The sequence below is a fragment of the Fonsecaea nubica genome, assembly GCF_001646965.1.
Source record: "Fonsecaea nubica strain CBS 269.64 chromosome Unknown Scaff30, whole genome shotgun sequence".
Lineage (NCBI taxonomy): Eukaryota > Fungi > Ascomycota > Eurotiomycetes > Chaetothyriales > Herpotrichiellaceae > Fonsecaea > Fonsecaea nubica.
In genome coordinates, this window is record NW_019173703.1 from 156,656 (window position 1) to 183,647 (window position 26,992).

Genomic DNA, 26,992 nt, shown 5'->3' on the forward strand with positions numbered 1-26,992 from the left:
CTTCGTACGTCACAAAACCAACCATCCGCACAAATTTGTGTAAATTTCTCCACTCAACTTTTCCCTCTGTTCCTGGTCATTTCTCTGTAGTTACACCACCGGATCCAGCCCGCCACTGGCCGAGCGAGCGAGCATTTCGCTACCCTGCATGCCTTCATCCTTAAAACCTGCAACCATCCCACTCCCTCACCACTCGAACAACTCTAGGGTTTCGAAACGCACAAACCCACCTCCTCTGCCTGACTCTCCCTTTCCTCGTCTTCCTCGTCTTCTTCGTCTTCCTACCCCTCCTCCTCCACCTCCTACCGTGCCGCCATGGCGACAGTGGCCCCCGCCGACATCTCACAGACCCATCCCTACACCTGCAATTCGTGTGCGGTCGCCTTCCGCAGCAGTGATGTCCAACGGACTCATATGCGGAGTGACTGGCACAGATACAACCTGAAGCGCAGGCTGGCTGAGTTACCCGCAGTCTCGTCTGAAGATTACAACGAGAAAGTTTTGGCTGCTCAGGCTACCAACAACGCAGCCGCCGCCCAAGCAGCCTATGCAAAAGTGTGCGCCACCTGTCAAAAGACATACTACAGTGAAAATGCATACCAGAACCACCTGTCAAGCAAAGCACACAGGACAAGAGAGAGTAGAGGCTCAACACGAGACGCAAGTTCTATAACTGGGTCTGACGGCCGGCGGTCATTCTCCGCGCTGGAGTCCATACCAGACTCTGAACCTCGAGATCCTACAGCAGAGGCAGAGTTCGAGCAGGTTGTTGCAGGGATAAAAGAGACCTCCATCCAAGACATGCCTGAAATCCCACGGAGACCCTCGAACCCTCAACCAGGGACGGAACCGCGGGGGGACCATCCCATGTCACCAGAAAAGGCCGAAGTTCCGTCTATGCCCATCTCAAGGTGTCTGTTCTGTAACTATGACTCTCCCAATCTGAAACTCAGCGTCATGCACATGACCAAGATCCACGGGCTCTTCATCCCCGAACAGAACTTTCTCGTCGACCTGGAAGGTCTGATCCGGTATATGCAAGCGAAGGTTCACCAAAATTTCGAGTGCCTATACTGCCACAAACTGAGAGGGAATGCAGAAGGTGTGCAGACACACATGAGAGACAAGGCTCATTGCAAGATTGCCTTTGAGACGGATGAAGAACTGGTCGAGGTGGGCCAGTTCTATGACTTTTCCAGCACCTATTCAGACGACGGCGAAGAGGATTTTGGTGGAGCAATGGAAGGAGTCAAGGCAGGACAGAACGGTGGCGTCAAATTGGAGGGTTCAGGAGAAGACGGTGTAGACGACGGCTGGGAAACTGATTCGTCCTTTTCCTCGCTCGATACCAACGAACTTGCATCTGTCCCAAATGATGATCGAACACTGTCCTATCAACGACTTCCCTTGCACAGACATCACTCCAACACTGACCCGAGACCACACCGGAACGCAGACGGCTGGCACTCGCACGCACACAACCATACTAATGCAGTGTTCTATGACGAACATGAAATGCATCTGCCCAGTGGCAGAGTGGCAGGCCACCGAAGCTTGAGGAAATATTACCGCCAAAATCTGCACAACTATCCTACGGCCGCGGAGCGAATGGAGCGTGCTCAGAGATTGATAGAAGAAGGAAGCTCAGAAGACGCAGACATGGACGAGGTCGATCTTCCAGCCACGCCTCCGCGAAACAGTCTCATGAGACGGGGAGAGGCTGGTATGCTTGGTGCTACGAACCAGCAGAGACGAGACGTCCGCTCTGAAGAGATCAGAGCCAGACAGAGAGAGAGGCGGGCGCAGAATCGGTATCAGGCCAAGCTGGAGAAGCAGGCCAACAGTCAAAAGCACTACAGGGTAAGTGTTGGAGAGATTGTGTGTTTGACCACGGGAACGCTGACAGGTTTCCAGGATCCACTATTGCAATGATCAATGAATCATGTCCCCTCGATGCCGACCGGTCCGAGTGCGGCCGAAGACCTTTCTAACCTACCAGCACCTCTCTTGCCGAGCTGTGAATAGCATTCCTTATGTTGCATATCATGCATATCGCGGGTTATAAAAAGCTGGGTCAGGAAACAAGGAAAATGACACGACGCGACGACACACGATGGCCTAAAATCCGGAGGTTTCTGCATCTGTGACTTGCATTGCAGGATTCACGTTGTCCTCGACAGAGAGGACGAGCCTGGCGCTACCTTGAATTCTGCCTGATAGTTCATTATCCATAGCGGAGGGAAGCATTACAGTCGTTGCTGCGGAGCAGCCATATCATCTGACCTTTAGTTGTACTTGGGCATGCTTGATGTTGTAGATGCATCACAATAGAATGTCTGGCTGCAAGGGGTTCTTGATGGCCAGCCTCGTTAGCAAAGCATACACTCTTCACAGTCTATATCAATGATTCGTAGCACTTTGTCAACGGAAGCGTGGCAACCAAGACTCATGTACATGTACGAGCAATACGAGGTACATGGCGAGTAGGTAGCGACATGGGCACTTTTAAACACTCCACCGGAGGAGACATGAGCGCAGAGACGACACGATACGGTGGACTGAAAAGCAATTAGTGCAAGCTTGGCGGCTACTTGCTCGATTGGCACCTCGAAGATCCCATTCTCGGAGCTCCCCAGATTATTTGCTGTCGATTGTACCTTGGTCACTTGGTCACTTGGTCACTTCACCTGACAGCGTTGCCAATTCGTCTCGTCTCGTTCACTCGCTCCCTCGCAGTGTTCCCTATCAATTCGAATCTCCCGGACCCTTTAGTTCAATCAATCCCTCTAGACGCAGCAATTCTCCTCCTCGCGCAATGGCCAAAAAAGGTACGTTTTGACTGTCTCTGTCCCAATGCAGTCCCTGGGTGTATTTCCTTTCTTGTCTTTTTTTTTTGTTGTCCTCCCCAACCTACCCAACCATCCCCCTCCTCTCTCGCTCTACAATTCTTCCCTCGAAACTAACACTCCGTGATTCCCGTCTGAACAGCCAAATCCCGCACGATCGCGGTCCGACTAATCTCCATGGCCCTGACGGGGTATTACCGCACGATGGTGCGGCCGCGCACGTCGAGGCCGCTGAGCATGATGAAGTACGACCCCGTGGTCAAGCGGCAGGTGCTGTTTTTGGAGCAGAAGCGCGGGAAGTAAACGGTCCGAGAAGATTCGGGATACTTTGCTATTTGAATGGGAAATGATATGGATATGGGATGAATAGGATTGGGAGGATGGAGGGGGGAGGGGGGAAGAAAAAGTGAAAGAGGAGGGAGAAGTTGAGATGTGTTGTGTGGTGCAACAGCAGCAGTGGAAGTCTCCCGAGGTCCCAACGTTGCTTGCAGCGCGGCTTCAAGCTTAAGATGGGCGACAAGGACTGGAATACCGCCAGCACGGCACATGGCAGTCTCAACACCAGCTCCCACAGCCTCTGATCTCGCCTGCATCTACGTGAACAACGCTGGCTCTGATCATCCGGCCGAAACCCAAACCCCGGATCAACAAAAGCAAAAACACGGCTCTCGCTCGCGCTCTCGCACTCCCACTTTCCTGATCTCCACTCTCCGCCGACAATGGGAAACCCACCAGCTCAAATCGAGGTCAGGCCGACCGAGCACGTCTTTCCGCACCATCGGTCATCATCACAGACGGACGGACGGACAAGCAGCATGATACAAGGAAAAGTGTCGAGGGATTATTGTCGTTGAGTTGGAAAAGCCGAATCGAACCGAAGCGACCCGCCAAGAGACCAGCCACCTTGACCGTGTTGGTGTTGGTATGGTCTTGTATGTCGTTGCGTGGACCCGCAGCAACCAGCAGGCAGCAGGTAGCGGACAGCTCAAACGTGTGGCGAGTCTATATGGCGCTTGTGCCACTGGTCATCGAGCCGAGTTGAGTTGAGCTGATGTGTACCAAGTATGAGGTTTGGTTTTTTTTTTTTTTTGAAAGAGGAAACGGCCAGATCGAGAAGTAGGGAAGAGAAGTAAGGAAACGACGAGGTGATACTGGAACGAACAGGCACAGGTCAGTCACAGAGTCTGCTCTCGCCTCGCCTTGTATCTCATGTCATACAATAGGATGCGATGGAATGCTAGCTGTCTATTGATATCCAGCCACGTTCTGATGCGTCAACTGTCCACTGTTACTGTCCTCTGGTCACTCTGTAGGTATCATGACGATAGACGGCTTGCTGCATACCAAGTACGGATGGATAGATAGACCTGTCCTAATACAAAACATATCTCTTGACTAGTCATATTTGCTTGTATATACATGCAGTACGAGGTACATATATAGCCCTCTACAGTACCATACAGAGTCTGACACGGAAAGACCTCCACGTACCTCATACCATGATTCTCTCTGACCATCGCTGCAAGCTCCTCGAAAATCCCGCTACATGATCCTCCCATCCCCAGGCCGCAAAACGAGGAAACAATGGTGGTTGCGTACATACAAATCGCTGGTGTATATTCCACTTGAGGTCTTTTTTCTTGGTCTCGTTTTCTCCCTTTCTTTCTTTCTTTCTTTCTTGCAAAATATCGTCGCTCAGACTCTCTTTTGTCATCACTTTTCTTTGTCAGTAGCTTGCTCTCTGTCCCTAGAAACTCGCACATCCTTCCCCATCGACGATTTTGCTTCGCATCAAGTCTCAGTGCCGAACCGCGTGGCGTACTTGTCTTGCCGAGAGCCTTTTCGAGCAGGTCGATTCAATCGCTTACTCTTGCCAGGACCCGGAGCATTCGTTCCCACGATGCTGCTGCTATTGCCGCCACCACCGCTGCTCTTGCGGAAACTGACGGCACCTCGGGATGAAGACTTTTCCACTCTCTGCTTCGGCGTGGTGGGCTGTAACTTCCGCGCCTCGAGGTTGGCAGCTGTTCGCTTGAGACGCTTGGGGTTCTCTGTGGGGAGTTTGACCTCATCATTCTCGGGCTCTACTCGACGTTTGGCTGCCGAATTGGGTCGATATCTCTCACGCTCACGTGTGATGACAGGTGTAGATGCTCGATTGCCTTGAAACTCGACGCTAGGCCCAGGAGATGCAGTGGACCGATGGCTGTAATCTCGAAGCTCGCTTCTCAATCTCCTGGGACTCGGTCCTTGCTTCGCCATCACCCTATTTCCAGGCATGGCAAAGGTCGGTTGGATCTGAACCGTGTCGACACTGTCCGGACCTTGAGATCCACTTTCGCTGACTTGATCCAGAAGCATTTGTTCACTCAGCGACCCGTATGAGCTGGACGGGGGCCGCTCGGCACTCTCCTCATGGCGGTTGATACCGCTAGATCCTCTCGGCCAGACTTGCGTTTCACCACGGTTGTACTGCCTCATACTGCGACCAAAGCCTTGGTTAACCACGTCGTCGAGATCAGCCTCCCCGTGATCACTCGGAACTGGAGTAAGGTCTGAGGCACTACTATCTTCCTGGCCCTGGCTTGCAGATAGTATAAAGCTATCTGAATTCACTGGTAGGGACTGTTGGACTTCCAGCTGTGTCTCGGGTACAATTTGTATGGCAGCAGTGACTAGATCCGACTGACTCAAGGGCAAAGCACTGTTGCCGAAGGGATATTGGACATCGCCTCCATTGGAACGCGGATGTGCGTGGGGCGATTGGTTGTGATGGGAATCTTTTGCACCTCCGGACCGATCTGCGACTCTGCGTTGCGGCTGACTGGGTTCTGCCTCATTACCATCAAGTGTGGCATCGGACACGGCGCCTTCGAGAGTAAGGATTTGCTGTTGCATGGCTGCTAACCTCTCCCCTTTCTCCTGAGCTTCGGCTCGAAGAACCTTGAGTTCGTCGGCTTGATTGCTGAACGACGCCAGGTCCTTTCTCAGTTCGGTGATTTGACTGTGTCGCTGTGTTACGGTCTCCTGCAAGAGAGCAATCTGAGCGCACTGCTCCTTCGATCGTTCAAGGTCCGTTGTAAGAGCCTTGATGGTCTCCTTGAGGGAAGACTTTTCTCTTTCTAGCTCGCCGAGTTGTGCCACTTGAATCTGAGCTGCAGCAAGAGCAAGTTCGAGCACAGCAATCTTGGTGATTTTTTGCACGAGTTTCTCCTGGAGATCCTTGTTCTCAGAAATCTGTGCCCTCAAGTCCTTCAAGTCATTGTAGAGGCCAATGTTTTCCTCGGCGAATCGGTCCTTTTCTCTCGCCTGTTCTTCGAGATCGGTAGATCTATCTCGCAGGCTCTGGAGCTGTTTCTGGAGTATTTCAATGTCCTTGGACTTGTTCGCAATCTGCTGGATCTGAGATGCAGACTCCTCTTTGAGGTGCTCCAGAGAGGATTGTTGCTTTCTTAGAGACTCCAGCTCTGCTGTAGCCTCGTGCAGGGACTTCAAGGTCTCTTTGAGCTGTCGAACGGTATCGTCTGCCCCAGTCAATCTGTGTTCGAGTTCTCCTATCTGGATTCGCAACTGTTGCTGAGCCGTGACCGCTGTAACTGTGTCTTCACGGGATTGCTCGAGATCTCGTCGTAATTGCAAGTCCTGAGCTTTGGTCCTCGCCATTTCATCGTCAATCTCAAGACTTCTCTGTATCTCATGGTCATGATCCCTCTGTAGACTCGAGAGACGAGCATTCGTGTTCATCAACTACTTGGTGTTAGCAGTGTCCTGGTCAGCCGGGTAGAGATCCTTACCTCTATGTTTTGCTCTTCATTTTGTTGCTGGAGTTCGCTCAAAGTGCGTTCTGCTGCGATCAACTCAGCTCGAAGGCAATTGTGCTCGGCCATGGCTTCGCTCAGCCGGATCGTCAAATCAATCACTTCCGCATGGGTTTCGTTCTTGTCTTGCTTGCATTTTTCCAGCTCAGAGCACGCCGTTTGCCACTTTGTTGTGACTGTTCTCAACGAAGTCCGGAGCTCCTCACTTTGAACGAGAGCTGCCTCTCTGTTGTTTCGAAGACCTTTGTTGGTGTTGTGCAACTCCGCCTCATGCTTCTGTGCCTCATGCTTCGCCTCGCGAAGGAGCTCTATGATCTGTTGAGTCTGCCCTGTCTTCTCCTCCAATCGTGCCACTTCCGCTTTGGCTTCAGTAAGTTCGATACTACCCGATTGCACTTCTGATAACAATCTTGACACCTGGGTGGAGATGTCATGTTGCAAGTCATGCTTGAGGCTTGCTATTGCTGACTGAACCTTTTCCGACAGCGAATCCTCAAGCTGGGTCAGCGATGAAGAAACTGAAGTACAATCCTCCCTCAGCGGAACAAGATCTGATTTCACGAGCAGGTTGTTGTCGGTCACCGACCCTATTCGATACAAGGATTCCATAATACGGTCAGTCGCGGAACCCTCTTCTACTCTCTCATTCCGGAGCTCGCGGAGCTGTTTCGAGATATCCTGTAGGGTTTGATTGGTGGCCAGTTTTTGGCATTGAAGACTGACACTCTGTTTACTTTTCTCCTGGTCCAAATAGAGTATGTGAGCCTCCAACTTCCGACATCTCTGCTTCTCGCTCATCAAATGGTCGTCTTGGGCCGTGGCGAACGCACTCAGCTGCTTGATCGTTGCGATGCTGTTCTCTGCCATTGCTTGTGCCGCACCGACACCGTTCCGAAGGTTCTCCATTTGCACTGAGGCTGAGTCTGAAGAGCATCGAACTTCATGCAATTGGGTCAACAGGTAATCTCGGTCTTTAGTCAACCCGGCCAGAGTCCGTTGGAACATTGAGGCATTTTGTTGTAGCGTCTCACAGTCTTTGTTTGTCTCCAGAGCCCATTTCTTCAGCTTACAGTACTTTTCTTTGAAAGCGACCAAGCTCTGGGCGAGAAGTTCCGAATACTGGGCACATTCGTCTCGTTCGTTGATAGTCCGTCGAAGCTCGGTTTCAGTCTGCTCATTTAACTCTCTCAGATCTTGATTTTCGTGCTTAAGACGCTCCACTAGCCTCTCAAAAGTATTTTGTTTTTCGCGTGCTCGAGACATGAGAAAGAAGTACATGTCTTCGTCTGATGGCTGCGTGGGGGCCGTTTCGTCGTCATGGGGCCGACGTTCTCGATAATTTGAGATTGTTCTCGAACGGCGTGTCCTTGGAGACTTTGAAACTCTGGTTTCGTCGGTCGAGCTTACATCTGAGCTGGTTGCTCTGTGTCCCACAGGCCTTGCTCCTATTATTCTGTGGACCTTGGGTGTCGGTGTTGATTCTGGACTGGGGACAACCCGGTGATCGACGCCAATGGGACGCTCCGGATACTGGGTTTCTAAGCGGTTTTGTTGAAGAGGTGCAAAGTCGAACTGAACCTCATCGCTGGATACAGCCTCGGCTCCCTGTCTCCCTTGTGAAGGAAGGGGAAGCTGGGAGGTATAAGTGGTCTGAGGAATCGGCTCATCCTTGCCAGATGCCTCGGGCGTCATTTCGGAGGGTATTGCTCGGTCTTCTGTACATATTTCAGTGTTAGTGTCGGTGCTATATGGAGCTTGATTCAGCAAACCGTGGCCTTCAATGCAATGGGCATCGTGTCCACGAGGATCCTCCCTGAGTTTCTGATCGCCAACGTGAAGCTGAGGGCACTGTGGCGTCTCGGCTTCTCCAGCCATTGTATGAGGATTGGATTAGAGGTGCAGTTGTCGAGGGGACATGGCTGGGGAGATGACAAGGAAAAGTGAAATGAGATGCTGTGGGTGGCCGCGCAGCTTCTCAAGTCGTTGTGCCAGGCCAAGACTGAGTGAGCACCAGGTCACGACTGCACCTGTTACCACGTCCTTGTCCCTCCCTTTAATCACAGCATCAATGGACATATCTTCCTCCGTGGTTATCCAGGGACAGCTGGGTTCCGTGCTGGCAGAAATAGTCTGCCACTCGTGTCAAAATCGGAGGAACGAGAGCATGCGCATGTGAGATGGCCCTATCACAAGCAGAGTGGAAATGTCAAGACAAATATGGCTAGAGGAGAACCCCTGAGCTGGCTGTATCTCCTGTTCATTGTCATGGTTCCTGTCCAATATATGGCATGTGTGACATATCAACATGTTCTCCCGAGGCATGCTCTCGATATCAATACGTGTTGGTACTCCACCTGAAGTTGTTCGTGATCACGTCTTGCTCCCGGCCAGGGGTCTTGTTCCAGGGCGTTCCTGACGCCTCACGCCCAAAGTCTACCGGCCAAACACCCTCTTCCACATGGGCGTCTTGGGGCTGTCCATCTCGAAGGTCGAAGACGGAATGGTCACACTGGGAGGTCTCGGGCGTTTTCTGTCCTTCTTTTTGCCTTTGGCCTTCACCGAGCCGTTGTCCCCTGTGGGTTCGACCCTGACGGCACCATCTGGCAGTCCCTTCTCAAGGTCACGACCACTACCCGTCGACGAGGACCGGCTTCCACCTGTTGCGTCCTTGTCATTGGTCATATTCGGTTTCGATTGGAGTAATTGATTGTTCGCATTCTTCAGTGTATCCTCCATTCGCCGTCTCTTCTCGACCGGAGAGAAGGTCATTTTCTTGGGCGTAATTGGCGTGGCTACGGCCTTGACGGCGCTTGTGACCTTCCTCGCTGACCGTCGGATGGTCTCCTTGATCTTCCACTGTCTCTTCTTTGCCAGGAAAAACAGAACGGTCATTGTGACTGGAAGGAGTCAGAGTCAATTGCGTCAGGACGCTCGAGTCAAAAACCACACTCAAGGGGCAGACTCACCACCAAGGACGACCACGATGCTCACAACCACAGCGATTGCGATGGTCGCCCCACGACTCAAATTCACAGACCCAGTGTCTGGTCCTGCAGCCCCGGCGTCTTCTGTGGAAGTACCAGGGCCGGAGCCAATATCACCCGGTTCCACGCCCTGAGCACCTCCACCATCACCCGACTGCGCCAGGACCCGTGAGTTTTCGAGCAGATCGAGGCATATGAGAAGCGCATGGACGTGCAGCAGCGGTCGCGGGAGAAGTGACGAAGTCATGGCTTTAGCCTCTGAGTGATGTCGCCCAGCACTATCTGGTTTGCCGATGGGAGAGGCAGAAGCAAGCTGGTTCGAAGGGCGTGTGAATTGTAAGAATATGGAGGGGAGGTCTGCACAGCAGAAGAGTCGAGAAAGCGAAAAGACATGGGGCCCGGTGTCGTCTTGCGATATTGACTCGGCTTATGTTGAACCAGATGGGCGTCTGCATGGCTCTGGCCCTTTGGACGGCGTCATCTCGAACGCAGTCTGGGACACCTGCACTGCCTCTGGCCAAGGGTCTCTGAGGACAGGCCTTGGGTCGAAAAGACAAAGAAATCAAGTGTGATGAGTGCCATTGGAGATGGGTTGCGGGTGATGAAACTTGAAAAGAAACATCCAAGGCCAATCAGTCTGGGCTGGTTCGGGGATCCTACAACAACCAAGACAACTTAAGCGCCCACTTGAAACCATCACAAGCCTTGGCATTGGCAGCCTTGTCGTCGTCGTTCATGATACAAGTACCGAGTAGTATTATACCACTAGATGATCATATCACCAATGTACATCACTTCAATGCCCAAGTCCCCCCCAAAACTACATTCTGACTTGGGACGATCATCGCCTATGTAACGCCATCAGAGCCAACCCAGAGGCCCACTCCGAAGCCCTTGCCAGGCCTGGTCGTAGTCGCATGATAACCATTACTCCCTCCATTCACAGCACTGAGTGGTCAATAGTTCCAGATGATGCATCAAGTCTCCCAGTATCCTTCGATGGTGTTTACAGTGTTTCCCATCCGCCGGCATTGACCTCACTCTCCAGCTTCCTAGCTATTGTGCTCCACACACTGCCATTGATCATCAACCACGTATCTCTCAACAGCTTGTCGTACCGCTTCTGGTTGAGAATTAACTGGTGTTTCGATCTCAACCCCGAATCCGTCTCCCCATGTTTGGTCAGGTATGGTGCTGGGAAGAACGATCCGTGGCTCATGGTAGAGCTTGGTGGCAGCCCTTGGACTCGCCGGAGGAGAGCATCTTGAATGCCAGCTTTGGGGTCCTTTGTGACATGCAGCAGTGCTACATGACATTTGCGGATAAACAAGAACATGCCGATCGGGCTCGAACACTTTTGGACATGCGCATTGCAGCCGCCGCGCTTATCTTTTGTTTGGCAGCAGACAGTCTGCGAACAGAAGATCTCGCCGCAAAATAGGCAGAGGGCAGGGTCCAACACCTCTTTGCCCGTGGTAGGACACCGGCGTTTGTGCGACTCTTCCATCAGAACATCAAAGTATTTTGGAAGCCCAATCAACTCAAACGGTGCCGGATGCAACAACTTGATACCCAGCGGGCGCATGGGTACCCCGACAAGCTGAAGCATCATCTTGCTCTTCACTTCGAACTGTATACATTGCTGAAGCCAGATGCCTGCCCGATTTTTCAGAGCGTCCGAAGTCGAGTACTCGCCAAAGGACCGGAGAATGTCATCAATATTTGGCAAGTGTAAGAGATGGCACAGACGCTCGAGCTCCGACAACCCTGCTTCAGAGCCAGCTGTGGTGGGAAAATCGACACCATGCGCGACGTGAAAGAAGATGGCGGATTTACGTAGAAAAGCGAGTGCATAGACCTTGCATAGCTTGAATAACATCCCTGCTGTACTGGGTGACATTTGCTGCAAGTTATTGGGAATGTCGTAACCGTTGTTGGTTTGTCGGATCTGTTGTAATGCCCATAGAACAATGTCTTCCACGCTCCGTAGCTGCTCTGTTTCCGTGGTTGGAATAGTGGCATGACGGATCTGGTTTTGAGTGAGCAGTTCACCCACCTTCAGGAGGGCGGTTGAGTTGAGTAAGAAAGCCACAACCACTCGGAGGAGCTCAATAGTCAGAGCCATTTGTAAAACATGTCGCAACTGTAGGTTTCGAATGGGCCCAAGCACCATTGTTGCCTGGACCAGAAACTGGAAAGGATCTGAACAGAGGAGAGGCAATTCTTTCTCGGACTCGGGCGATGGCGTTGTATTTCCCGATGTTCCAACAAGCTGACGCTCGAGACGGTCGCAAAGTTCTCGGTACTGCGTCTCGACAGAACCACGGACCGTCAAGGCACCTGTAGCGGCGTAAGCATTCAAGGTCGATGACAGCGTTTGTAGGTGGCTGAGCGTCTGTTGCGGTATGCTCGTCAACAGCGAAGTGCCAAATTCGGCCTCGCGGCCCCGGTGACCGATCTCGACGGAAGCTATGGTATTGGCCAATGTGTCGACCAGGAGTTGAAAGTGGTTCAGGGACGAGTCTTCCCGAGGAGCCACGACTCGGCTGGTCGCCGCTACAATCGCCAGAGTTTCTCGAAGGCGACCGTAGATGCTTGAGAGCTCGGCGAAAGCGGTAAGCTCCGGTCGCTCGGCCCATGCTTGACTTGTGGGACTGATTGTGAGATCACCTGATTGCCAGCGAGCTATGGCCGGGGCCAGTGAGCTGTTGGAGAATGTTGCCAACGTCTGCAAGTAGGTCTGTGAAGCATGCGCATTGAAAGAGGGATCTTGAGCGGCAGTCGGCGCATCGATTGATGGTAGATTATTGTCCAAGAAAGAGTCGAACTCTTGCGACACCTCGAGCGTTCCGGGGTAGGACTGCTGTGAATGTTTCCACACGATCGGCAGGAAGGTATTCGCAAGCGCCTTGCACAGCGGGCAGACGAACTCCTTCAAGGATATCCGTTCAGGGTGATTCCTGGCAACCTGTTGCGAATGCCTCCGTGTAATTGACTGATAGTAGTTTTCGAAACACGTAAAATGCATGATATGCCCACAGCTGGTCGAGACGGGGCCCTTCATAGTATACCCTTGTGGCCAGCCTTTACCTAGCCCTTGGAAATCAACGGTGACCTCCTGGCCATCCGCCGTCAGACGCTTCACGTGTTCATGATTGGATCCCGAGACACCAAATGGCCGGATATTCTCGAGAGAGCGATCTAGGTTGTCCGGGATCGCAAAGAGCTCACCAACAAAGTCGACATCATCCGTATTTGTTTCCCGTAAGATGTGGGCGTCGGTGACCATAGCAAACGTGCCATAGAATCTCGAATCCGACGTATCTTCACGACATTGTATACATAGTCCCGCAGGATATTTCCAGTGCCGCATTTCAGTGGATTTGGGCAGCTCTTCATCTGGGGACTCCAAGTCTTCATCTCCCCAGTCGGTCATGCCTTGTTTGTCCATAAAACTTTGTTGTTGCTGCTGAAATTGAGCCATGACTCTTGCTTTTCGTTCCATTGCCTGTTTCTTCTTGGCCTCAATCTCGTTTTCGAGGTTGGCAGGAGAAGCTGTGTCAAATCTGCCAGAGGGAAAATCCAAGTTTCGTGTCGCCGTCGTGAACTGGTCGGGCAAGCTCTGATGGAACAGCCGTAGCATATGTCTGATCTTGCTCCGGCAAGAGCTGAATTCTTCCATGAGCCATATTTTGGATAGCACCGCAACTATGGTGGATGGTGGGCTGTTGAAGGATTCGAATTCTAGCTTCATGGCATGGTGAATGAAGGAGGGGCTATCAACCGCATCATGGGTCGAATTGTCTTCCAGCGTAGCAATAAGCGCGAGTTGGAGAACAATTTGGAAAAAGGCTTCAACGCGTGTTGCCGAAACACCAGCCTTAGACTTATGACCGTGTGCGACGTAGACCAGCGCCTTGTGGATGACATCTGCGAAAAGAGTGGTGTTGACAACGGCACAGAGATTGGCGTACGCCTCGCAGGGGATAGGATGCAGCTTGGGATCCAGCACGATGTCTTCCGGTGGCTTGTGCAACTTTTTGCTCATCCAGTTTTTGTAGATGTTCTCGGCCTCATCTCTCTGGTTTTTGGTGAAATGGGAGTTGTATGGATCCAGCTCTTGCAAGTACTCCTCTTTCAACTCAAACAAGCCAGAGTCATGGAGGCCTTCTGGGGGCCTATATTTGGTCATCTGCTCAAGGACTTCTTGTAATTGTTCGTGGTCTTGTGCTCTTTCCGTTAGGCGAGCATAGAGGTCAGAGTATGACAGCGGTTTGAAACAGAGCGTATGAGCAATGTCTTTTCGAAGCGTAAGAAGTTGAGATTCTGGGTTGTCTCGGTCGGAAATGAGGGCATCCCGGTCGGAGAGTAGATTGATCAAAAGATACACAAAATCTTCCGCCAGGTCCAGCATCTGGTTGTCGTCGCAGATCTCGAGGGACTCAAACCCATTCCGCATCCAAGCGGAGAGGCCGAACCGGTCGATCATCGACGCCAGCACTCGGCCGGGGTCACAGACGACCAGTGCCGTTTGCAGGAGAAACAAGTCTCGATGGTGGCCAACGTCACGATGTGCGACGCTTTTGTACTGGACCATCTGATGGCGCAGACTCATCCCATTGCGGACCCAGAGATTTGCCTTCATCTGCGCCAACCAGGCACACACACGAAGGGGAAAGTCGAACATTGCGAGGAGGGCATCGTCGGCCGAGTTGAGAGCAGTTTTGATTGCGGCGTCTCGGGGTCCTAGAGGGGTATCGTATAGGTGGGACAAGAACGTCTGCGCAGTATCCCGGAGAGTATTTATGGACTGTTTAAAATCCTTCCCACATTCTAATAACCAAGAGAGCGTATAGTGCAGTGGGTGATGGAAACTTAAGGCGCCCTTCTCCACTACAAAGTTGACAACTTTGTAGCCGTAAGGGGCCACGGTGTGAAAGCGAACAGATTCTTTAATCTCTGCCTGCTCAAATCGACGCCGTTCAAGCCCGACAGAATTTATGATTGCGACACCTGCAGCATGCGAGATTGCGTCCCAGGTCGAGCGCAGAGCCAACGGACTGCTGTCTTTGGAGACATAGTATGCTTCGGCAAACTGTCGACAGAGTTTGTTGATATCTCGCGTCAATAAAGAGGCACTGATCCAAGCATCGGTTTCGTATTCAACATGTTCTCCCACAGCTCGCACATTTGGACAGATGCCCTGGGACAGCTTCGCCAGGTCGAGGAATTGGAAGAGATACTGTGGCTCGCTCCGGGCCTTTGCTTGTACAAATGGGGAGGCGAGGAAGTATCTCAAATCAGAGAAGAAATGATAGAGTCGACGGTTGGCAACGGATCCAGCGTCAAAACCTAGGGTGGCCCCTGGGTCGAGATCCTTAGGGAATCCCACTTGCCGGGTAGTCAGGAAGGTATAAAGAATAGCCATCAGGTTCGTGAGGAAATTCCCCCGCTCAATCACCTCTTCCGTGATCGAGGGCGTTGTCAATAACTGCAAAGACAGGTTTATGATGGAATGGTCTGGTTCTCGATCTGCCACGAGATAGAGCTGTGCGAGGGTTGTGTACAGACCAGAGAATCTTAGTCCAAGGACACGTTTGAACTGGGGAATATTGACTAGTGTGCTGATGAAGAGATCCCGCATATTCGTTCTTGCAAGCTTCCACAGGCGCAGATCGAAGAGAATCATCGAGTCTACCCGAATGTTCTTCGTCAGATCTTCGTAGACAGGAATGGTTGCGTTCTGGGGAGGTGGACCCGACGGGGCCAACTTCCAGTGGTTGGGCGGCGTGGATCGGTGTCGTGTCCTGCGCGACGAGGTTGCAGGCGTCCTCGGTATGTTGAGATAATTGGCATTGCTATCTGGGTCAGTGGGAGAAGCATCCTCGCCCATTGCCACATTGTTTCCGGGGTCTCCAACATCTTGAACAGGAAGCGCTGGCGGCGGAGGTGATGGTCTATCCATATCCATGCGTTCTGCGATATCCAAGAAATCTCCGTCACCGTCCGTGTCCATCTCCTCGGCGTCGTCTGTAACATCTGCGTCGCCTGCTTGTTCGGCCAGGAGATCCAAGCGATGCGACGCGTCGAAGACGGTAGCCGTGAGGATCAGATCGTTCATTTCCCGATCATCGACGTCGACTAGTTCGTTGTCGTCTTCATCCTCATCCTCTTCGTCATCGTCCACTTCCCCGGTCTCGTTGCCGTCACTGGCTTCATCCTCATCCAGGATTTCCCCCGCCATGGCGCGTTGCATTGCGAATTGAATGGGATCGAAAAGGCGTAGTCTTGTCCTCCTTCTGTAGTCGCGATCGTCCTCGTCGCCATGATCATCCAGATCTTCTCTTCCCACTTTGGCGTTCCACGCCTCACTTCCGATCCTCCATATCTGGAGCATCTCCTCGCAAATGACCCGCCGTAGGATATGGCTGTCCCCCGCGATGCTGGAACCCGCGATATCGGCAAGCCATTCGATGATTGTACCACACATCTGTTCCCGGAAGGTGTCTCTGGATGACCTGATGGTGACAGTAACTTTGATTTCTTCGATAATCTTGGCCATTCTGGTGAGCTCTTTGAGATCACGAGAGTGCCTGATCAGACTTCTGCCAATGTCATTGGCCTCTTCGGCTTTGGCCAGACCGAACGCCTCGCGTTGATGACACGCTCGGGCCACTTGCGACTGTACCTCACGTACAGTGTGCTTCTCGTCATTCCAGATGATCAAGCAGTAATCAGGATTGGTTTCGACTTCATCTCCCGACACATAATGCTCTGCGGACAGCCGACTTTTCACCTCGTCTTGGGTCACCGACTCCACCGTCTTGGGTAAGCGCAGATTCTCGGGAGAACAAGATATAACATCACAAAAGTAGTCCAAAACTGTGCCAATGGTACTGCGAATAGACTCTTGCAAATCTCCTGGCAATGGAGAGACGTGCTCATCGGTTGTTGCCCAGTCGTCACTTGCGGTATGAATGGCACATTTCACCGATCTCTTCCACGCCTCATCATCCCCGCAATCGCAACATCCACTATTTCCAGCACTGACATTGACGGTATACTGGTGGCCTTCATGGTCGCTTGCAACGAAACAACGGGAACAAAGGACGGCGGTCGTGTCGTCGGTGCAGGTGCTACAGTGGTAGCTGGCCTCTCCTGGTTTGAAAATGTGCCCACATGGATGGCCTCTGGCTGCTGCACTATACTCGGCGTTCTCTTGTACTCCCTGTGCGTCTTGCAGCTTGTATGAGGCAGGGAAGCCCTCTGGGAAGAGGTCGTGCAGGTAATCGGCTCGGTCATTGGTCAGGGCGCGAAAAAGGATTTCTAGGAGGCTGTTGCTTGCACTGGCGCTGTAGCGATAGTCATGCTGCCGGGGATGGTCGCAGAGGGCCTGGCGGAGTTGACGGTCCAGGCTCGAGGACGGCGTGGTCATGACGAGGGTTTCGTGTTGGCCGTTGCCGACATTGGGACATGCAGAGGCCAGACGTGAAGGTAGAGAACGGGTACCGTCGGAGGGCTAGGGACTCTGAGGAATCGCAGCCACCTGATGACGAGGGCGGGAGCGTTATGCGACCGTTACGGGCTGAATGGATCAATCTGTACTCGGCGAGTTCGGTACTCTAGGTACTCACCCAGCGTGATCGGGGGTCGGAGAATATGGGATCACGAGAAAATCGAATGACGCAAGGAAAAGAAGGAGACAATTTGGCGCAGGGGAAGGAAGCGTGACGAACGCTTCGATGCGGTTTACTATGAGACTAACATGCCAACGTGCTAACTCGGTACAGCGCCAAGACTCATCTGGGCGGAAAAACTGCTCCGGGCTCACCCTCCTTTGGGGACGAGAGTGACGCCGCCCTATACATGCTGGAGCTCACTCGTATTCGTATACCCCTTATCTCACCCTCGAGGTTGCGAGAGGACGAAACCCCGACACTGACATACCGTGCATATCTACGGGGACTTGTAGTAGAGAGGGATGAGAGACTGTCTCAGCACAGGGCGGAGAGCAGGTTAGGCTAAAACCACTTGACACGCAAAGGCGGCGCCGGTATTTATACGCTTCCAGACTAGCTTAGTCTGCCCCGCTCAGGCTATACATCCGAGAACTTCTCAATATCTACATAGGTACCAAAGGAGATATATTCATGAGAATTCCCGCTGCTACTTTCAATAGCAGCTACGAAGGGATCACTTTGTATATCATCAACCCTTGTGCGAACTCGTCCACCTACCTGGTTACTATGGTCAGCTTCGAGCCACTTCTTCCCTCTTTCTACCAAGTACTTGCTGACAACCTGAGGCGACTTGAACTAGTGGCGTTTAAGAGGCGTGTCAGGAGGCTTTGTCGCACGATGAAGTAACCTTGGCAGGCGCGATCTTGGAGACCAGGCGTGCCACGGGCGTGGCGGGGTTCAGGAGACTATTTTGTGTGTCAACGACCCGACAGGGACTAATAGAATGCTAGCTCGACACAAGGTACCTTCCCTTTCCGTCGAGTCAGACTCTTCAGGGCGGCGCGATCTCGTCTTCCTCACTGGCCGTGATATTGACCAGCGCCCCGATCCCCATCCTCTTTGGATCTCCCTCGCTGTTACTGCAAATGTTATTGTGTCCTACAAGGACGAGCATCCCAGATATGTCCAGCTGCATCCTGTGGATATTGCTACGTGTTCTTGGATGATATGGCGAGACTACAGTGCTTAGGTTAGGTTAGGTCGTTATGCGCATTGTTCTAGCTTCATGACGAGCACAGTTCATCGGGGGCCCAGATGTGCCCTCGAGCTTGATCATCGCCACTATAGTGGCCCTCGTCGCTATACCAGTGGCCCTCATGACCGGCGTCGTCGCCGTCATCACCATAATACTGGTCCTCATCGCCGTCGCAGTGGCTTTCATGGTTGGCGTACTCGCCGTCAAAATCACCATACTGACCCTCGTCGCCACTATACTGACCCTGCTCGTCGTCATCACCTCCCATAGTCTCCTCGTCCCCGTCATGTTCTTGGACCTTCTCAAAGTCACATTCCTCATGTGCATGGTCGCCGTCGTTCAAGCTGTGAGAATCAGCATGAGTATCAATCTCGCCATTGTCATTGTGGTGGTGGTGGTGATCATCATGCTGGGCGTCTATCGGCTCATCCTCTGCATTAAGAAGGTGTGAGTGGTCCTCGTCCGGGAGATATTCGCTCTTCCACGGATGGTGATCGAGCTCTTCAAGGTCCGAATCTTCCTCTACCAATCCCAGCGCCCTATAGTGATGTGGTTGAAACTGTCCGTTGAGCGACAACGAAAAGACCGCTAGAAACTTCTGCGCCTCCAAATGGCTGGGATCATGGGTGAGAATCTCCTGCGCGGTGTAGGCGATTGCTTTGCTGTGGTGATGCAGAGCCATGTGTCGTTCGGCTTCGTCCTTGTCCTCTCCTGTACATGTTAAAATGAGCACATCAAGTCGCTCCAGGAATTCACCACGTGCACTGACCTGGGTCATCATGAGCCTTGATGTATTCATCTATGGCATCTTCGAGCTGCTCTTCCAGTTCATCGATCGTTTGGTATGACTCTTCGTAGTCTGCCATGTTGTAACAACTTGGAAGGGTACAGGGGCGGCTCGTAAAAGCGTCGTATATGCGTGGACGGCTCTGAGGTACAAATCAATCGCTGATTCTTGAACGGAAAGTAACACCCCAAGGAAACTGTCCAAAGCGCATGAGAATAGTCTAGATTAAATCCTCTTCTCGCCCTGGGCACTCACGTCCTGCGCCTACTCTCCCACCTGTGTGGATTATACCTATTTCGGAACCGTACGACTCTGTCATCATATGAGCAGCAATAGTTAGAGATAGAAGTCTTGAGTGGACCGGGACTTGACCAGGAAGTTCTAGGGCTCACCCAGTATGCTAGCCGAAACGGGAAGGTAGCCTATTGATTGGTACGCCTCGACCCTACAGGTGCAAATGGGGGCCGCATTTCCTTAGATGTGGACTTATATAGACCACAGTCTCGGTATATGCGGCCGCGGGTGTCTAATGATGTTCATCTACTATAAATGGGTACAATGAGAGCGCCAGTAGCTAAAGGGATGCTCTATGGAACGGTATAAATGTATCAGTATTGACCCTGAGCAAGGCAATTGCTTTCTTCACACTGTACTTGTCAGAGGCACTCGGGGTCTCTTGAACACGTATGCTGCAGCCTTGTCTGCAGACTCTATAGCACCATGAGTGGTAAGGGAACTTGTATGATCTACACTGTGCATTCGTATGCTAACAAGCTATAAAAGATCAGAAAGCTGGTGGCCACCAGCAAAATCTCCCCCATCACCCTCCTCCTCCTACTCCGCCCACACACGCCCAGAGCCACGAGATTCCCCGAAGCAGCGATTCTTCTCTAGCTAACTGGGACGGAGGCGGAAATACGAATCCTCGCCATCAACCACCTCCTCCTACGATACCTCAGCACGCCCAGAGCCACGAGATTCCTCGAAGCAGCGATTCTTCTCTAGCTAACTGGGACGGAGGCGGAAATGCGAATCCTCGCCATCAACCACCTCCTCCTACGACACCTCAGCACGCCCAGAGCCATGAGATTCCCCGAAGCAGCGATTCTTCTTTAGCTAACTGGGACGGAGGCGGAAATGCGAATCTTCCCTACCGACCCCCTCCTACGACACCTCAGCACGCCCAGAGCCACGAGATTCCCCGAAGTAGCGATTCTTCTTTAGCTAACTGGGACGGAGGCGGAAATACGAATCTTCCCTACCAACCTCCTCCTGCGACACCTCAGCACGCCCAGAGCCAGGAGGTCCCCCAGAGTAGCCATTCTTCTCTGGCTGGCTGGGCCGGCGGCGGCGGTACGAATCTTCACCATCAGCCGCCGCCTCCTATTCCTCCTCATCCAGCAGCTCCTTCAGCTCCAGCGCAGGAGTCCCCCATGGATCAGCCGAATGACGATGCTCAGCTCACATCGATTCACAATGCCTCCCCTTCTCCGGCACAAAGTCCCCCGGCCCATGGCGGCTTACAGAATCCCCAGGGCCAAGAAAACCCTCCTCTTCAGGCCACAGCGCCTGCGAGTAGCAGCAATCCAGCACTACCACACGGTGGACCATCTTCTTCGAATCCACACTCGGCTCCTGGTCCCTCCCAAGCTGGTCCCTCCCAAGCTGGCCCATCCCGCCCTGGTCCGGCCGAAGCTGGTCCTTCCCGCCTTGGTCCCTCCCAAGCTGGTCCCTCCCAAGCTGGCTCTGGTATCTATCCTAACTTATCGGCCCGAAAAAAGCGAGAAGGCCTTCCATATTGCGTGCCATGCAAAAGAGCTCGACGAATATGTCCCCAAGGGCAGCCCTGTGCCTATTGCACGAAACTTGACATTGAGTGTGTTTGGGACACGCAGGTGACGCCTGCGGGAGCGTCCAAGGTCATCAAATGTAAGCTTTTGTTTTTGTGACGATGTCCGTGTGTACTGACCAGCGGCAGACCCTTGCAGGCGGTGCCACGAAAACAAAATTCTCTGTGACCGCAGGCTCAACTGCTCCGCTTGCCGGCAGGCAAATGAACAGTGCGTATTCGACCGGTCGGTGATGGACGGAGAGCCGGCTCACGAAAGAGGGAACCGCAAATGTACGCTTTGTTCTTAGTTGACCCCCTATACCTGCATCCTCCAAAAATGCTGGCTGCTGACCTTTCAAAAAGTACCTTGCGACAACTGTTCACTGAGCAGAACTATATGCGACGAACAAGACCCCTGCTATTTCTGTCAGATGAAGGGCATACAATGCAAATACCCCGACCCTCACAGGCATCGCAGGCTCCCTTGATCATGCTCTCAAACACCAGACACAAGGAGCTTCACGGAGCTGTTCTCTGTAACACCGCAGGTCAAGGGGGGTTACGGAGGTTGGATGGAGCCTCGAGTCGGGAGGGGCAGACGTTGGGGGACTGAACGTTTTGCAGTAACGCGAACGCGAGGCGAGGTAAGTAGTAGGTTGAACGAACACTCTTGATGGGGAAGGGATACCGGAAGAATGGACCTTGTCATTAATGGGCAGAGGTGTGAGGCCCTCGCACCTCTGCCCAGATGTGGCCGGGACGAATCAGATCAATGAAGGGGAATCAGGCGACGACGGAGCGGGTCCATTCACTGGTTCTCATTGGCAAACCCCGGCGCTCTGTCGGAGCTAACCCCTTTTGGAACTGCGCAGGTGTGCGAGCACGCGAGGTATTATATGTACCTTCGTACCAGGTTCTCAGATCTCGCTGTTTTTCTTTCGTACATGGTAGAAAGCGCTGTTCTGAACGAGCATGCAGCAATGACAAAACCCTATGTTATGTTTCTAGACAAAACCCGAACATACTACCCCAGGGAGCTTTTTTCGTCGACATTGGAGTGTGGCCACATGGGCCAGATCGTGATCCCGTCTTTTCGTAGCGGACAGGCCGGGCTGAAAGACGCCACAGCCGAATGTAGCGCTCACTAATGGTCTGGTGATAACCCGCCGATAGACACCCCCCTCCCCCCGGGGGGTTGCCAACTCCGAGAAGCTCGTGTGCATGGCGACCGCGAGACATCCAGACGGGAGGAGAACTCGCGGCCGCAGTCTTGCGGGGGCCAAGGTCTAGTGAGTAACTCTGCTCCGAATTTCCATGACGAGAAACGAACATTGTGATATCTTGCCTGTCGGTCGATCATGGCTCCATGACTGACTGGGAAGCGCATTCGGCCTTTGACCCGGTAGTGCCCGATAAATACCAAATACCAACGAATAGATGCACCAAGTTCCAATCGTCGATACGTTGGATGAGGCAAGAAAGCCTCCTCCATGTCAGGAAGACGATGGGAAGGGATTAGATCGGGGTCGGACTCGGATGTCGTGGATGCGCATAGCCTTCTAACACCCAAACTCGCAACGCAGTCATTCACTGGTTGTCGAGCTTTGAGTTCCCACTCGTCGGTACCCGTGAGTGGGAATGTCAAGACCATGGTCCTAGTCCTCGGACAGTCTATGCAGATGAGTCTATGCAGATGAAAGGATGGAAGCGCTCCCTCGTCGGACTGCCTCACTCTGTATGGCGGCGTGACAATCTGGGAGTCATTTCAGATCACACAACACACCCAGGAGTGAAGTAGTGAGAGTTCTTGGATGGGAAGACATTGAGAACACGACATGTTGAGCTCGGGACTCGTTATACATATCCTGATGTTTAGGGTGTTGTCACGGAATGGGATAGAGGAGCTACACCTTCTGGAAATCAACAGCTCAAATTTGTCCACTTTGTCCAAACCTACCACATGCCGTAGTCAAGAGAGCAAGGCCTAAAGGCCCTTCAAGTCCCCATCCGGAGTGTGCCGCCTTCCAAGGACAGCTATGCCGCCACCAACCGTTCATGATGCGACACCAAAATCATCGATACTCTTTCGATAGCAAGCTCACGGGTTGTCACGCTGATGTTGCTGAAGTCTGTCTGAGGCGAAGTCGCGGTCTCTCTGCATCACATCGATAAACGTAGGGAATGGTAAGGTAGAGAGGCTGGAAAATGGCGGAAAATGGCCTCAATTTCAGGGTTGTTCTCATCCTTCGTTGTTATGTACATAGTTTTTTCGAGTTTTATTTCCACGCTCCCTTGGGGAACACGGTTGTTGAGTTTGACTCCATACTTCAAATACCCTGTAGCGTCCAAACTACTCCTCGTCCTCTTCTTCAGCTTGTTGTATGTATCGGTGTTTGATGTCTTTCCATTGCCGCTGTGTCCAGTCAGAATCTGCGAGTCGAGGAGGTCAAGGGTATCGAGCACGTACACCTTTGTTCCAATTGTCCCATATAGAGTTTGTTACACCCTCAAATGCCCTGCGAAGTTCATCAGCTTCCAGATATCAATATTCGCGTGAGAGGCTCTCACAGCTCGAACGTGAAGGCGCCAAGGAAGATGGTCGTCAGCCAGGTGGCATTTTTCCGCATCAGGCCACTGTGAAGGAGTGAGCAGGAGCAGAGATTAGGTTGTAGGATAGGAGATCGTACTTGAAGATGCCGCTGGAAATTTGAGACTGCGAGCGTCAGCCAGAGTTTAAACAGTGCCGGAAATTCCAAGAAGCGGCAACTCACCACAGCAGGCATCTTGCACGTGTAGCTGTTTTTTAAAGCTTGGAATTGTCAACGAGGGTAACGCGAGGCAAGTTCTTTAGCAACTCGGAGTCGATTGTGAACAGGTCCTTCATGAGAGCTTGCGACAAAGAGCTCAAAGGCCAAGGCAGGTGACCCGAATGGCAGGTAAGCCGATGTATATCTTGGCATACTTGGCATGGTAGACTACCAGAGGGATACTGCGTATTACTAAACTACCTCGACGAGCACCACATGGGTGCCACGTACCTATCTCATTGTGCACATACACAAGTAGAGTATTATTATATAGATTGCTGTCAACCTGTGCCCTGCAAGTACATGTACCTTGGAAATGGCTCGTCACTTGATACACTCTCTAATTTGTCGCCTTTTCAGGTACTCATCATCACACAAAAACTATACGTGCTGGATTGACTGATTGATGATGTTGAAAGCTTTGGATGATGTCCTCAATATCGGCACCTTCTGTTTTGAAAAATATCACTGTTTGAGAAATGAAAAGTTATGGACGCTGGAATGGAAGACAAGGTAACACTGTTGTGCATTTACAGAGCCTGGCTTCATTTGACGCCAAACATATGTCTCGCATACGGTGGCCCTGCTTTGGGTTGTCGCGATCGTCCTCGCAAGGACCTTTGATACTGCTTGTATCCCTCTTCTGCATACCCACTTCGTACTGTTTTTGTGCCCCCGCCGCTGCCTTAGATAGGGGGGTAAGTATAGATAGCGTCACTTTAAGTACTCAATCCGTCTAAGAGGGTCGGTGAAAAACGGCTGTGTCGAAAAGGACAGTCGCCAACTTAGTAGGCTTTAGTGAATGTCTGCCGCTCTCATATAAGCATGTGGCGTACCTCGGTGTCGAGGATGTGCTGACGTGGACAAAGAGAACTGCCCGGATATGGCGTAAATAATACATACGCACCGGGTGCGAGGGGTTCGCTTGGAGATCCACCGGACGCAGCCGTCGATTCACTTTCATGTTCCCCTCCGCTGCTGCGAGGTCCACAAAAGCCACCGAAATTATTCGCAGCGCATTTCTTTCGCTGTCCGAACGTTCTAGTTCAGGAAGCCTTCGGCTGCTTGTACGTGGAACCTTTGGAGAGGTCAGCAATCTCGCCATGTTGACGCCCACCTGATCGCGTACAAGCCGCCAAACCACGCTTTCCGCGGCTAGCTCTGCCTTCCACGATGTCGAATCCACCTTCTGGCACGCCTCGAGCCAGCAAATCCGGCATAGAGACCTCTGCAGATGGTGCCTCGTATATTCCGTCTTCGACAAGGGCAGATGGTTCAACCAGAAAAGAGATCAGAGTGAGGCCGGGATATAGACCGCCAGAAGACGTCGAGACCTACAAGAACAGGAGTGCCGAAGCATGGAAGAACAGAGGTCAAGGCGGCGTCCCGGGAGCAGAGCCGGTGACGGCGACTAAGAGTGAGGTTTCCACAATGGGCAAGAATGCAAAACGCAGGGAGGCGGCGCGCAAGAAAGCAGCCGCGGGAGTGTCAGCAGAGGATGCAGAAGATGGACTTTCTTCAGCTATGCAAAAGACTGAGATCTCGGAGAGAGACAAGCGCAAGGAGAACTGGCACGATCCTACGAAGCTGGTAACTAATGAGGCATTGGCGGCCGACGCTGAGATGGAACAACAGAAGAAGATTCGCAATCAACTGAAAAAGTTACGTGCAGTCCGTGAACTGAGGGAAAAGCGGGCGGCTGGCGAGAAGCTGTCGCACGACCAGGTCATGAAGATTGGAAAAGAAGGCGAGCTGCTGCGGGATCTGAAGAAATTGGGCTACGATGGTCCGGAATTGCAGGCACCCACAGCTGATTCTGGAAACGAAGTCACGGTTCCACCAACTTGATCGATTGACTGGATAATACGCCCGCTAATTTATCCTCTGTCGACGCATCTCTGAAGTCCACGCTGTTATCAAGGTGAAGAAATGGGACTAGACCACAACGATCATCGCATCTATCTGCGATCCTGTAACTCGCCAAACAACTCAAGGCTTCCGCAGTCGCCACAGTCGTCGTATGATGTGGGAAAGAGGCGGAGGGTAACGGAGGGTCATCATGACTCAGGACTGGGAGAGACTTGCGCGCTGTGTACAGCCCCAGGCGTGACGCTGGATGAGTTGCGGCGGCGCCAGCGGCATATCTGGTGACACGATGTCGATGCCGTGATTTCGGTTCGTTGGGAAGCTTGCTTCAAAACAGCGGATGCCATACTACGCCTGGCGAACACTTGAACGTGGTACTCGGTACATGGTGGGCATTGAGCGTGTGGAAGCGGGGGTAGTTTTATGGCAACTGAGCCGAGATGGTTCAGCATCATCACGCCAAAAGTTTGGAAGAGTTGATTTCAATTGCACTCCGACGCCCACATCAATTTGCTTGCCTGCCTCCAACTCCCCTCTAGCTCTATCAAGCGCCCTTCCGCATGCACCGCTCGGTGTGTATCCACTGGATATGCGCGTGGGTGTCTGTAATGCTCCCTACTCAAATGCCGTAAAATACGCCCTCCAGCGACGAGGGCAGCCACTACTGCGCCTTCGCACGTTTCATTCATCCGCCAGCCATGGCTTGGTCAGGATACCCCAATCCGAGGGTCAAGATGTTCTTCCTCCCTCAAATCCGCATGCTCGAGAGATAGCCATTCTGGGTGGAGGGTTCACAGGCCTCGCCACAGCCTTCCACTTGAGCAACCAGCTTCCCAATGCAAAAATTACAATACTTGAGAAGAATGACAGGTTAGGCGGATGGGTTGATTCAGAGGTGGTTCCAGTGGACAAGGGGGAAGTCCTTTTTGAATGGGGTCCACGAACGTTAAGAGCTGGGTTGGGACCTGCGCCCCTTGCTATGCTTGAGCTGGTAAGCCCAATTGTGAAGAGTCCTCTGTCCTTGTCGCTAAGGTGGGTTTTCTAGCTTGCACAACTTCACATAGGTAAAGACCTTGTCGCGATATCAAAGTCTAGCCCGGCTGCGCTCAACCGGTACATCTACTATCCCGATCACCTCGTTCGTTTGCCTGTCCTGTCAAAACACACTTCACTCTTGGAGTTGCTCCGGGTTCTGAATGCGGTACTTACCGAACCGCTATACGAAGGGATTCTGAAATGTTTCAGAGAGCCGTGGGTGGCTCCCCGAGATGAAGATGTGAACGACGAATCTGTTGGAGATTTCGTATCGCGACGGTTTGCCAGGGACATCGCAGATAA

At 52.4% G+C, this 26,992-nt stretch overlaps 7 protein-coding genes across 7 annotated transcripts; 3 read left to right on the top strand and 4 right to left on the bottom strand.

The window, feature by feature from the left end:
- Nucleotides 1-315: 315 nt before the first annotated feature.
- AYO20_05283 (hypothetical protein) lies at nt 316-1,932 on the top strand (the record flags this gene model as incomplete). The annotated part of the gene is made up of 2 exons (XM_022643577.1): nt 316-1,860; nt 1,915-1,932. The coding sequence occupies 2 exons, from the start codon at nt 316-318 to the stop codon at nt 1,930-1,932; spliced, it is 1,563 nt and encodes a 520-aa protein (XP_022500445.1).
- A 2,705-nt stretch (nt 1,933-4,637) lies between these two features.
- Nucleotides 4,638-8,539, bottom strand: AYO20_05284 (hypothetical protein; the record flags this gene model as incomplete). Its single annotated transcript, XM_022643578.1, has 3 exons — nt 4,638-6,593; nt 6,641-8,379; nt 8,434-8,539. 3 exons carry the CDS (start codon nt 8,537-8,539, stop codon nt 4,638-4,640), a joined length of 3,801 nt encoding a protein of 1,266 aa, XP_022500446.1.
- A 558-nt stretch (nt 8,540-9,097) lies between these two features.
- AYO20_05285 (hypothetical protein) lies at nt 9,098-9,895 on the bottom strand (the record flags this gene model as incomplete). The annotated part of the gene is made up of 2 exons (XM_022643579.1): nt 9,098-9,561; nt 9,631-9,895. 2 exons carry the CDS (start codon nt 9,893-9,895, stop codon nt 9,098-9,100), a joined length of 729 nt encoding a protein of 242 aa, XP_022500447.1.
- Nucleotides 9,896-10,496: 601 nt separating this feature from the next.
- AYO20_05286 (hypothetical protein) lies at nt 10,497-17,083 on the bottom strand (the record flags this gene model as incomplete). Its single annotated transcript, XM_022643580.1, has 2 exons — nt 10,497-10,596; nt 10,659-17,083. The coding sequence occupies 2 exons, from the start codon at nt 17,081-17,083 to the stop codon at nt 10,497-10,499; spliced, it is 6,525 nt and encodes a 2,174-aa protein (XP_022500448.1).
- Nucleotides 17,084-18,391: 1,308 nt separating this feature from the next.
- Nucleotides 18,392-19,229, bottom strand: AYO20_05287 (hypothetical protein; the record flags this gene model as incomplete). Its single annotated transcript, XM_022643581.1, has 2 exons — nt 18,392-19,074; nt 19,133-19,229. The coding sequence occupies 2 exons, from the start codon at nt 19,227-19,229 to the stop codon at nt 18,392-18,394; spliced, it is 780 nt and encodes a 259-aa protein (XP_022500449.1).
- Nucleotides 19,230-20,626: 1,397 nt separating this feature from the next.
- AYO20_05288 (L-lactate dehydrogenase) lies at nt 20,627-21,049 on the top strand (the record flags this gene model as incomplete). Its single annotated transcript, XM_022643582.1, has 1 exon — nt 20,627-21,049. One exon carries the CDS (start codon nt 20,627-20,629, stop codon nt 21,047-21,049), a length of 423 nt encoding a protein of 140 aa, XP_022500450.1.
- Nucleotides 21,050-24,961: 3,912 nt separating this feature from the next.
- On the top strand, nt 24,962-25,636 carry AYO20_05289 (hypothetical protein; the record flags this gene model as incomplete). Its single annotated transcript, XM_022643583.1, has 1 exon — nt 24,962-25,636. The coding sequence occupies one exon, from the start codon at nt 24,962-24,964 to the stop codon at nt 25,634-25,636; it is 675 nt and encodes a 224-aa protein (XP_022500451.1).
- Between the last annotated feature and the right edge of the window lie 1,356 nt (nt 25,637-26,992).